Raw genomic sequence first — 12,126 nt, 5'->3', positions numbered from 1 at the left:
ATTATGCTCAGTGCTGTTATAATGTGTACGGAAAAGAGGAAGCTGATAAAAGCTGCAACCATCCAGGGGTGTTTAAATCCCAATCATTGTGTTACAAGCTTTTAGGCAGTTCTGACAACATTGTAAGGCCAGCCTGGATGGGGATTTTGGCAACCTGGTTTAGTGGAAGTTGTCCCTGCCCATGGCAGTGGGGTTGGAACTAGATGATCTTTAAGGTCCCTTCCAGCCCAAACCATTTTATGATTCTATGGTCCCCTGAGGTGAGCAAGAGTGGGGTGGCAAGAGTGGGGTGTGACTTTCCCTGACTCACTTTTGAAGACTGTGCCAGCCCTTGGGCTGCAGGGTATCCTAGGAGGGTCTTTACTCAGAATTGACTGGCACAGCTGTTCTAAATTGAAGAATTAAATAAAAAGTGGACACTAGTTCTTACTGTTGGAAAAGCCGCTGCTGAGGTGACACTGCAAGGTTGCTCTAAGAGGCTGGCCAAGGCAGCAGCATGCTGTGTTGGTGGTTCTAATTCCCTCACCTCTGTGGATCTCCATTGAAAGTGGGCCTCTCTTCCTGCAGTGGTGAGGCCCTCTCCATTGTGTTGCTTACCTAAAAATTTGTTTCGTGATCCATCCTTACGCTCCTTTACCAGTTCCAAAAGGCTCATACGCTCTACCTAAATAGACTGAGGCAGAAAACTGAGCTAGAGAAAGCATTAGTTTAACCCTGCAGGGGTTCTCTTGGTAGCCAATGGAGAGAAATATCCATCATGACTCCTGACCTGTCTGACCTGTGAGATGAATGTGGAGGTGCCAGCTTCTCTCTGTTGCCTGTCAGGGGAGCCCAGATGCACAGAAGGGAGCTATCAAAGTCTAAAGTAAGCTGAGTTAAATCACACCCAGGGCTGCAGGTCCCTTTAGGCAGTGAATACCTCTTTGGAGATTTAGCTCTGAACACTACTACTTGGAAAGTTAGTGGGCCTCTGGTACTAGGTATATCAGACATCACAGGGCTAACCTGTCCCTCTGAGTCCAGGGACTCTTTAACCAGAGAGACAGTAAAGAAGCATTCCTACGCAACAGCACATCCCTCAAAACATCAAAGATGGAGGAGGCTGCAACGTCCTGCTTGAACTGATCTAATCTCTCTGTAGGCCCTTGTAACACAGGAGATGGATTTTTTTTAACTCCACTGCCTCCCTCCCCAGGCTAGTTCTCCACCCTTCCATTGCAAGCGTCATTCCCAAGATTGCTGACCTGCATCATGCCAGTTGCTGTGGTTTAATGGCCATGCTGTGACACTCAAGTTGTTTTTCTATGTTTCAAATGTGTTGGGTAATTACACCAGTCATCTATCAGGAGATTTTGCAGGGGCTGACCTCTTTTTGCAGCAGTATGAGAGCCTAATGGTATAAAGAGTTATTTTTCCCTTCCCATGCTGGAATCTCAGAGTAGTGAAAGAGCCAGTCAGGTTGCAGGGTTGCAGCCTCTTCACTCTCAGACAGGGATGCTTTTCCCTATAGTCTGTTTCTTTCCCCATCTTGGCAAGCCTAACTTTTATGGTCATCACTGCTGTTTCCTAGATGGGCCTCCTCCTGGCTCACTCATCCCATCACCACACCCTGTTGTCTCTCCTGAAGTTCAGAGCAAATAGGGAGACAGAAATTCTGTAGGAGACACCTTGGGCATAATCCTTCTCCCTTTCTTTCTTCTCTGCTTTCAGCCTACTCCTTCCAGTTTCTTTGGGCAGTGCCAATCCATGTACTTTAGATATCAGCTACTGGGGATAGGGGCATCTCTGTTAGCTACAGAGCACCACCCCAACTCAGACCCTGGGAGAGCAAGCAGGCTGCACTGATGCAGAAACTGCAGCTCAAGGGTCAGATGGGCAGTGGCCACAGGACCTGGCTGATATATGGGGAGGCTCAGCAGAAGCAGCCCCAGGGGCATTGCTCTCTGGCCAGCACTTGCCATATGTTCCTTTCAGTTGTGTCCTCCTTGATCTAGACACATACTGTACCATGCAAACCCTGTACCTTGGCTCCTCCACTAGTTCTTTTGGCAAGATAGATCTTTCTGTTCCTATCAATACATGGCCATGTGATAGGACTCGATGGAAAGTGAGGTGAGGCCAGTAATTTGACGTGACAGCTGATATTGGGCCTAAACTGCATTTCCTACCGGCCAGGGCTTAGCTTCACAGAGCTTTTAAGAGTATTTTTAGTCCTCAGAAAATAAAACAGAAACTAAACCTGACTGTGTGCTGTCGCCTCTGCATACTCGGCTATTTTTACTTCCGACAGACTCGGCCTGGGTCCAGCTTTTAAAAAAAGCTGGAATTATTTTACTTCCATTAAGAAAAAAACCCGAAAGCCTGATGTTATCAAGTCAGCAAGGGAACATCTGATCCCAAACTTGTCGGCAGACGTCTCTCTGAGGGGCATGTCCGAGAAATGCAGGGAGCTTGAATAGATCAGCAGATCAGCTCTACCACTGCAGAGGCTTGGTGCTGGCACAGACCTCGCTGCAAGAGCACTTGGAACACGACTGGCACCCACAGGACGCTTAGAAAACTGACATCTCTACCCCGGGCGGGACGGTGAGCTGAGAAATCCCGCGCAAGTCCTGCTCCCTGCTAGATCAGAGGGGGCTCAGGCAGGCTGGGAGCTGAGAGTGTGCTGCCAGTGAGCCAAGACTCAGTCCCTGTGGCAGACACCGGGGTCAGCACCTAGGTCAGATGGGGTGCCAGAACTCTTATGCAGGGTCAATCAAAAGATAACAAAATTCAATGAACATCAGCAACATCAGAACAGGGGAGGAAGAGGAGAGGGATATTTCCAGCACAAATAGCCCTCATTTGGTGAAGAAGCAGCTGATAGAAAGGTAGGTTATCAAGGGTTGATACTTCCTAAACTTTGCCCTGTACTGTTGCATGTCACATTGTGTATGTAAGCACTCCTTTCATTACTGTTCTAGCAGCCCCTCCTTGCTGATACTGTGAAGAAAGGAGGTCCAGGAATGCTTATGGTGACAATTCTGTAGGATGGGTGCCTTCTCTCTTGGGAAGTGGCGAGTTGTGATCCATATGAGAAATGGTTATGTCCAGGAGCTGGAAGGCAACTGCTTTTTCTTGCAGCTGTCTTGTGACGCCGTGGCACCAAATCCTATGTAAGAGTCTTCAGTATGGACCAGCTGCATCTTGTAAGTGGCCACTGCACCTTGCAGTTAAAAGCTCAGGAGGCTGCACGTTTGGTGTGAAATCTACCCTTTGGGTTACAGTGTATGTACCACTCAGCCTTGCTCCAGCCCTCTCTCTCTCATCTCCCTTCTCCTTACACTCTCTCACTTCCATTCATACCTTAGTTTACATACCTCTCAGTTTCTTCTCTGCTTAGTGCTTTCCTTCATGCTGTTTCTCTTGAGTTAACCTACTCTATTTTAATATCCTTTACTGTCCCTTCACAGCCGCATTGTAACCAGATTGCCTATCTTAAAATCAGCCACTGAGGAAATCAAAGTAGAACAGCAGGTATTAACAAGCCACCTGAATACCACAGCTCAGTACCAGGTCCTGATTTTGTGCATGCCCTTCCCTTCCATCTAGGTATGACCCTTTAGGCTGTCAGATCTTTGGGGCAGGGATTCTGCCATGATGCTTATGTCTGGAGTGTCACACTCAGGGACTCAGACTGAAATGCTTTTGTTTGCTATAGCACCTACAGGTTGCTGGGCTCAGCAACTAGCACTGGGATGCGCTACGCAGGGGTCAGCCTGTTCACCAGCTCTGCAGCTGAGCGATGATGACAGGGTAGGGCAGTGGCTCTGCAAATGCTGGTTGAAAACATTTGCCTCAAGGAGTGTTGCACAGGATGGGGAACAAGAGGAGGACAAACACTTGTTCAAAATTAACAAGCTGAAGTCCTTGGGCAAACAGACCTCTGTCTGCTCAGTGAAGGAAGGAGGGATGGAGGGTAAATCTCTCTGCATCTCTCTTATCTTTTTTTAATGCACTTAACTCCTTTGTGTCCTTATAATCTGATTGAGGGTCCCTAATACTGCTACAACCTGTGCAGCCATCCCTCTGCCAAGCACTGGAAGATGGCATGCTTCTCCTTGGGAGAAAGAAATGAGCTCCTTCCCCATTTCCTCCCTACTCCTCCCAGTCTTCCCTCCCCACTGCTTATCAAACTGCATGGTGAAAGCATCCCGGAGGGCTCTGTATTGGTTTCTCCTGGGCTGAGAATGGCATCTCCCCGCACTGACATCAGGGCCGCTGGTGGGGGGGACTGGATTCTTCTATGACCTTTCTTCTAGGAAGGTCCTGGGGAGCTGAGATTAGGGGCTGAATTCCTGCAACCTGTTCTGGATTCCTCCATAATATTTGAACAGGCCCTTTTAATTTTCATACCTGGTTGCTTGGTTTACTGACAGTTCCTGAAATTTGTATCTCTCCCTACTCTCCTAGCTTATAGGTAGATGTCATTGATTCAACAGAGAATGGAGTAGAGGTCTTCTTTCTTAGGAAACCACGGTACACTTATAGCAGGAAAGAAATCATGGATGGAAATGAAAGTTTCCTGCTTCGTTCAGGACTTTATTAGTGCTGTTTCTCAGGAATCTCCCTAGATAATCTCAAGTTCGGGATTCCCTTGATGCCCTTTCTGAAATCACTCTCTGGAATACGTTTGGGCTCCCAGGAAGGAGTATTGCCCACAGTGCTACCTGTTGCGATAGGCAACCTTTTCAGAAACAGTAGCATGTAACGATGGAGGAGGATGGTACTTAGGGATGTCAGCGAATTCTTCACACTGGGTGAAAAATAGAAAATGGGGCAGGGGAAGGTAATCACTCAGTTTGATCTGAGTTCACCTATTCAGCTTCATGTCTTTTTCTCAATGTCTGCTGGTCTCTCATAGCAGCCACTTGCAGCAGTTCCCTTACTCTGTAGAGCTCCAGGCCTGCTCATTCCTGCTTTTCCTGCTCAGTGGGAGCAGCAGGACTCTTAAAAGGAGGCATCTACACAGTGTTAACAGCACCATGACTCTACGCCTCTGTCCCCAGACACCACAGTTTATAGGTAATGCAACCTAGACCTCCATGCAGGTGTTGCTACTGCCAGTGAGATTTTGACTGTGAGTGCTGCTGGCCTGGTTGGTATTGCTGTTGGGGGGCTCTTGGTACTGTCTGTAAGTCAAACCGATTTGAATGCTGCAGCCATGAAGAGTATCAGGATCTAGATGGTGTAACAGGTAATGGTTTCATGCGGTGCAAGCAGGGCTGGTGTGAGTGTACAGTAAAACCTTTCTCTTTCCTGTGTTGTCGTAAGCGAATGGTATTGAAGTGCACAGTATGACAGACCTGTCAGCAGACTGCAGGCTTTTTCAGGTGTACAAGTTGTTCAAAAAGCATCACTTCAATGCTGATTCAGAGTGTTTGCTTTTAGTTGTTTGTGTTTATGTAGTGGATTGATTGCAAAATATTAATGCCTTACTGGGATTAGTAATTGTATCACATAATTGATTCCTGTGAGCAGACTGGATAAACTCATGTGTTTCTAAGGAAGTACTTGCATAGCGTAAATTTATATTTTTATTCTATTTGAATGCTTCTACATTTACCTTGAAAATTTGGGGTTTTTTTTGCAACAGCTTTTTCTCCCAGCAAGACTGTTACCCCAGTTTCACAAGACCAATTACCAGAGATCATATGGCTGGCCAGAAATAACCTACAATTGGACAAATACTTATGGCTCTTTTCACTATTTGTTTTTAACATAGTATGTTGTACTAATACAGCAGTTCAGCTGCTGCTCCTGTTCTATTGATGCTGCTATGGTTCTTTGCATGGTGACAATCACTGATGCTTCCCAGTCACTGGGAACTGTTTTCAATCTGCTGTTTGCAGTTTGATTCACTGTATTTTGAAAGAGTTGAAACAAATTCTTCAGTGACCCCCTACTTCAGCTTTATCGTTGCTTGATTGTAGTAGAGGTTGCTTCTATTTATTTTGGTTCTACTTTTCTTGCAGTTGCCTTACTTGATCAAGGCTGAAACATCTTTGATGAATTCATAGCTCATAATCTATTTGCTATAGGTCACGTTTTCAAATACAAACACTGAGAGGCCACAGAACATTTAACTCCTCATTTTTAAGAACAATCTAAAAGCTTATTTTTATAACTGCAGGTCTGATTGATATTTAAAGGTGCTTTTTTTTTAAGCAAGATCACCTAGAGGGCATTGAAGTCTGAAGCTTTTCATTTGCCCATCCAAACTGATGGTGATTCAAGAGTTTGAATAGGTTAATTTATGTCTTCATTAATGTTTTGAATAAAAGTAATGCTCCCAGCAGCATAGTTAGAGCTGGAGGCAGTCTAGCTGGTATTATTGGGATTGCTGGTTTCAGCTGAGATCTCAAGTGTTTGGGAGAGGGAAGCTCCCCAGGGTGTGGGGAATGTCTTACTTAGCAATTTCTAGCATCTGCATGTCAAGGTTCCCTATGGCACTAAGGAATCATGAGGATTTATCTTATTTTACCTGCAGGTGTTCGTCTGGATCGAGTCCGTGGAGGCCGTCAGAAATACAAAAGGAGACTGGATTCTGAGAGCAGCACTTATCTGAGCTTACAGATCCCTCCCCCAGCTAAAAAACCATGTATGTATTGGTCTTGAATTGAGGTCCTCTGAGCAACCATTAGGTTTCTTTTTATTTGTTTCCCAAAACGTACAGTGGAGCAGTTGTCGCTTCTGATTGCCGTGTCAGTCACCGGCACTGGGATTTTTTTCTAATGATCATAGTGCAGAGGTAAACTAGGTATAGCTGAGGTACAGCCCGGGTACTGTATTCATAAATACCAGACCTTTTCTATGAGATTATGTAAATCCATTTAGTGATACTCTGATCTTTTCCTGTATCCAAGCAATGTTAACAAAACTGGCCCTATGCTGATTTCTCCCTTCCATACTACCTACCCATAGTTCTCTAAACTTTTCCACAGTCCACCAGCTGCTTATTCACGCCTTCTCTGTCCCTTGTTGGACCTACAAGACAATGGCTGGCAACTTTATAGTAGCTTCTTGCTATAGCTTGTCATCCCTGTACAGAGCTGGTTTGTAACAGGCAGATCATAACAGCCTGTGTATCTGCAGTGAAGTATTCTCCTGTTGTGGCCAAAACCATTTCTAAGGTCTTATGGGCTCTATAGTCATGTCTTATCCAAGGAAGGTCCTTCTGGAAAGGGCTGTTATGACACCTTATGTCGTGAGAGATACAACAACTTCTTCTTTGAAAAATGCAGTGACTAAGATCGTCTCCCATTTGCTGGTGGCTGAGCCAGAGAAGATTTATGCCATGCCTGATCCAACCATGCCGGAGAGTGACATCAAAGCCCTGACAACCCTCTGTGACCTGGCAGACAGAGAGCTGGTGGTGATCATTGGCTGGGCTAAGCACATCCCAGGTAAACTGTGGGAATTACAAGGGTGTAAGTATGAGCAGCGAAGGGAGCTATTATTTATCACTGTGCATCAGATTTTTATGTACAGTGATGGGTGGAAATTACTGCTTGTGGTGGGCTCTCATTGGTAACAAACTCCAGTAGGTGCATAAATTTATGACTGTATGTGTGTGTTCCCTGGGATTATGCAGAAGGCTTTGAGATTATATGATAAAGTTCTCTGTTTTACCTGGCATTGTGTGGCACAGCAAAAGCACTTGGGAAACAGACCTTGGGACGGTATGGTGGGCTTAGTGATTTTGCACTGCTAGGTCTGTTGCATTTGTCGATGAATAAATGTTACAGCAGTGACCAGACTGCTAATGATAAAGCAGATACCTACCCTGCCTGTAGTGGACATTCTTGCCCAGACTCAGGAAAGCTTTCCTCATACTGGACTCATCACAGAACAAGTCCCATTGGGATGCAGGACATACTCCCTATTTCCAGTGAATCTCCAGGCTTCTGTGCTGACAAATAATGAGGGCAACTTACTTGCAATGTGACTGGCCTCAGAAGACTCACTGACTATACCCAATAAGTGCCTGTACGATTGAGTGACATAGCAAATGTCTCACGCCTGCAGGTAGGATGGACCCAGGCTGAAGGAGCAGACATGGCCCTCAAGGGGGTTCTGGGGACAAAGATTTGATCTGGAAAGGGAAAATTCCCCTCTTTCTCTAGTTCTCTCCCACCCCTGCGAAAACAAAACAAAACAAAGATAGGTTAGATTGGCTTGTGGAAAAGGTTGGCCAGGGAGCTTAGGGGATGTCCTTGAGGTTTACATGGCTGCTTTCCAAAGACTGCTTCAGAAGATTAGTGTGAACAGGTCACTACAGCTATCTCCTGTCTTCTGTCCCACTTTCTTGTGTCAGGAGAGTATCTGAGGCTCAGCCATAGGATCACAGGATTTAACCCATATTGCACATTGTCCGTGTCTTCCACTGCATGGGTTTGTGTTCTCTTGATTTGGTTCTTGGCCTTAAGTTCTTCCTTGTCTGATGAGGCATCTCACCATGAGTGATCAGACAGTTTACATCTCCCATGTATTTTGTTTCTCTTTCTTCGTGGCTCCTCTTTTGGCTTTTTGGTCGCTGCTTCTCTTTCAGAGGGAGCATTTCTCCTGTGAGTCAAGGGTTAGTGGTTTCCTGGGCTAGATGGAACATGGACTATTAATTATGTGGTGGGACTATGAAGTCTGGAAAAACTTTTTCAGGACAGTGTTTCTGAGTAGAGGTTAATCTCAGTGGTGCCCTTCTTACATGAGATCTGCAGTATCTGCAGGGATTATACCCGTCACTAGTGCCAAAATCCATCTGGGGCTGATTCATCACAAGTGGGGTTACAATGGTGATTAAGGAACTCAGCATGGATTGCTCTACTAACCCAGAACTTGGGGTGTTAACAGGAATGGTTTTAATACAATGCAATTAGCTGTTACAGCTGTCCAGTGAGGTGCTGTTGTATGTTCTAACCTTGGCTGTGTCTGTTCACACAGCATGCCCTGCTGGAGTTCTCTAGCTTGCAGCTGTGGAATGAGCATGGGATGCTCAGCTCCAAGTTCATACAGTTTTCCAGCCTGCCATGAACAGGAGTGTAGTAGAAATTACTCCTGCACTGTTAAAGGGGCTCTTTCTCTCTTTTCTGAAAGGCAGGACATACCTGCCATTATCTCAGCTTGCTTTTTGTATTTTCCTTTCCTGTCAAAGGCCCTGCAACATGGTAATAGCCATCAGCCTGGCACAGTTCAGAGCAGCAGCAGTATTATAACAGGACTGTGTGCACAGGAGCTTAGGGATTGTTACACAAGGGAGCAATACTCAGAAAAAAACATAATAAAAGACTGTTCATAAAATTGGAACAAAATACTCTGCAGTTCTGAAACAAATATAAAACATACTGAGTTAGGCAGCAAGGGGGCAGAACAGGGCAGGGCCAGGAGGCTGCCAGGTGTTTAGATTATCCATGCCCTGTACTTCTGCCTTCCCAGGAATTTGAGCAAAACAAAATTGCTTCCTGTGTTCATAAACTCTTGGAGAGAGGGGGATGGAGAAAAGACCAAGTCACAGATTCCTGCCATATACTCACACTGGGATCAGTAAAAACCAGTGTGATGTTAAAATCATACCAACCCTTCAGGATCCCAGGTGTCAGCACAAACTTGCGCCCCACAGTGTTAGCAAATATAATCAGTTAAAGATACTCTTCTATGACAACAAGAAAGCATGATTTAATGGTGTTTAGCAAGTATTATTAGCTCAATAGCCTTATTAACCATTAGCTCAAAAGCCATGCTTAGCCAATGTGGAGTTATCCCCTTCTGTGTGAGGCCCCCTCCTTGCTACCCACCCTCCCCCCTGTGCTAATTGTCTTTGAACATCTACCTTTTCTTCGTGCTTGCTGCAGGGAGACAAGACTTCTCTCAAGGGGTGACGATGAAGGCTCTCCCAGGGTAGCTGTTGTGCTGTTCTCACTAGGAAGACGATAGTACTAGCACAGAATGAAATATGGCAAGTGGAGTGACAGCAGCTGTGTCTGGAGTGGCCTCAGATCCTATAATTACATCTCCCTTTATTACCTCTGCTAATGGCCCTCCAGGATGACAGAAATGATAATAAATTAACAGATTATGAACTCCACTTGCCACAAATTATGTGACTTTTTTTTTTTTTTAATTCTGTGAGCTCCCACTGCCAAACCACGGGAATAAAAAAAAGAAAAAAAGACAAAAAATAAAACCCCTGAATGTCACATCAGCTATTGCAAATAAAGCAGCTCTTCTCAAACTGGCAAGGAGGGAAACATGCGTGCAGCTCTCTGCTAGATACAGAGTCTCTTCTTTTTGGGAGCCTAGGGATGGCAGTGGAGCATTCGTCACCTTTCAGGATCACACCTAAGAAAAGCAGCAAGAAACAGATCACTGAGGACACTTTCTGGATGCTGTGCCATCAAACAGCTTGGGAATGCAATAGGACTGGATTTTATCAGTCCCTGGAAGCTGTAAGATGGTGCAGCATTTGAGTTTCACTGGAGGTTCTCCAGTCTTATAAACCTGTAATAGCAAGCCAGTGGTTTTGGCCAGGTGAAATTAGCATTTACCTTTCCTGATGTCGAGATTCTTAGTGTGGAAGACTCCAGGTTGTATGGTCTTCCCTTGTCTGTGCTGACTGCAATGATATGGGCACAGTTCTCCAGCCCTTGCATTCTACATGTGTAAACACTGGAGGAAAAGGGTCCCGATTCTGTCAGATGTTTCCAGTCAAGGCTTGGCACTGCAGCGCTCCCTCCTTCATGCCCTCCTGCTGGAGCTGGAGTCCTTGGCTACCTGGGAGTGCTTCTGGCAAAGGGCTTTCCCAGGTGGGTAGGGCAACTGCAGCTGGCTCTTCTGTTCTCCCTGGCACAGGACAAAGCATGGTCTTTCTTCTGCAGTTCCCACCTACCGTAACTGCCTCTGGGAAAGAGTGATTAACAGAGATGCTACTGCGAGGGTTAAATACATTTTCCTACTTTATTCTCTAGCAGATAAAGTGTCAGCCATGTCTGTCGTGGATCTTCTCACTCTATACTACATGACTGTTTCTCAATCTTTAACAAATTTTATTGGCAGAGTGCAGGGAGGCGATGGCATAACCCCTTTTGTAATCCAGATGGGGAATGAAGATGCAGAAAGGCCACGTGACTGACCCAGAAACTGGACTTCAGGCAGCAGTGTAAATGCTGGGCTGTTCTGCACGGTCAGAGCTAGGAGAAGGGTGACCAAAGAAGAGATTCCAGGTGCTGGAGAGTGACAGTGGCTGTGCACAGCACCACTCACCCTGTCTCAGGGCTGATTTTATCAGTTCCCTTCTGCAACGAGAAGACCTAGGGAGACAGAATCCCAAGCCTTTGAGCTGTGTCAGCCTACACTTGGACTTAGTCAGGAGGGCTACATTCAGGAGCAGCACATACCAGCTCCAGGAGGTAAGGGGCAGAAAGGCAAGGCAAAGGACAAGGCACCCCTGAAGTATTCACAGTCTGAGTAAGGTGTGGTATTCACCAGGTGTAGGACTACATGGAGCACCGGCTGTGCTGTACAAGGATCAGTCTTACAGCCATGGAGCTGGATTTGCGTCTCTTCTCCCTAGGAGCCTGGACTCCTCTTTAGCTGTTCCCTCTGGCTCTCCCCCCCCAATGGTTTATTGATTCTTCCCTCCCACCTACTGCTCCCCTCAGACCTTGCACACACAACACGTGACAGCTGATTGGTATCTGTTAATTAATGTGGCCTGGGGCCTCTTTTCTATTCAGTGGCCTGATAAGGGAAATTGGATGTCCAAGGGCTGCCAGGCCATTATCACCCTTTGCTTCCCCTGGCAACACAAACACAAAACATGGCGTAGTGATAAATAAATACCACTAACCCACCCTTCTGCCTTCCCTTCCCCAGCTGAGATAGCGAAGATAGAAAAAAAACCCCACAGTTGGTCAATATAGCAATCATCAGCTCTTTTGTTAATTGCCAACTTGATAACAAGAGACATCAAATGATCATCATGGTGGCTGGCTATGAAGGCCCTGATGTGATGCGGGGCCAAGAACTGTGAGCAGGGAGGGCTGTGGGATGAAGGAGTCCTGCTGAGTCTAGCACACAGACAGTGGGGCTGGG

At 46.0% G+C, this 12,126-nt stretch overlaps 1 protein-coding gene across 7 annotated transcripts in view; it reads left to right on the top strand.

Moving 5' to 3' along the window:
• ESRRB (estrogen related receptor beta) overlaps positions 1-12,126 on the top strand; it is a 134,952-nt gene that overhangs the window by 113,292 nt on the left and 9,534 nt on the right. For 6 of the 7 annotated variants that reach the window (XM_057428613.1, XM_057428617.1, XM_057428615.1 and 3 more), the window contains 2 exons: positions 6,530-6,640; positions 7,284-7,445. In XM_057428613.1, coding sequence (XP_057284596.1) covers positions 6,530-6,640; positions 7,284-7,445 — 273 coding nt within the window. Of the gene's footprint in view, positions 1-5,234; positions 5,487-6,529; positions 6,641-7,283; positions 7,446-12,126 lie in introns of those variants that run through there. The other variant, XM_057428619.1, reaches the window with a different exon arrangement.

This window comes from Pezoporus wallicus, unplaced genomic scaffold (assembly GCF_028554395.1).
Source record: "Pezoporus wallicus isolate ANWC-B61680 ecotype Strahan unplaced genomic scaffold, APGP_CSIRO_Pwel_v1 contig_3486, whole genome shotgun sequence".
Lineage (NCBI taxonomy): Eukaryota > Metazoa > Chordata > Aves > Psittaciformes > Psittacidae > Pezoporus > Pezoporus wallicus.
The sequence above is the reverse complement of the archived record's forward strand: the minus strand, read 5'-3'. Positions and strand labels throughout refer to the sequence as shown.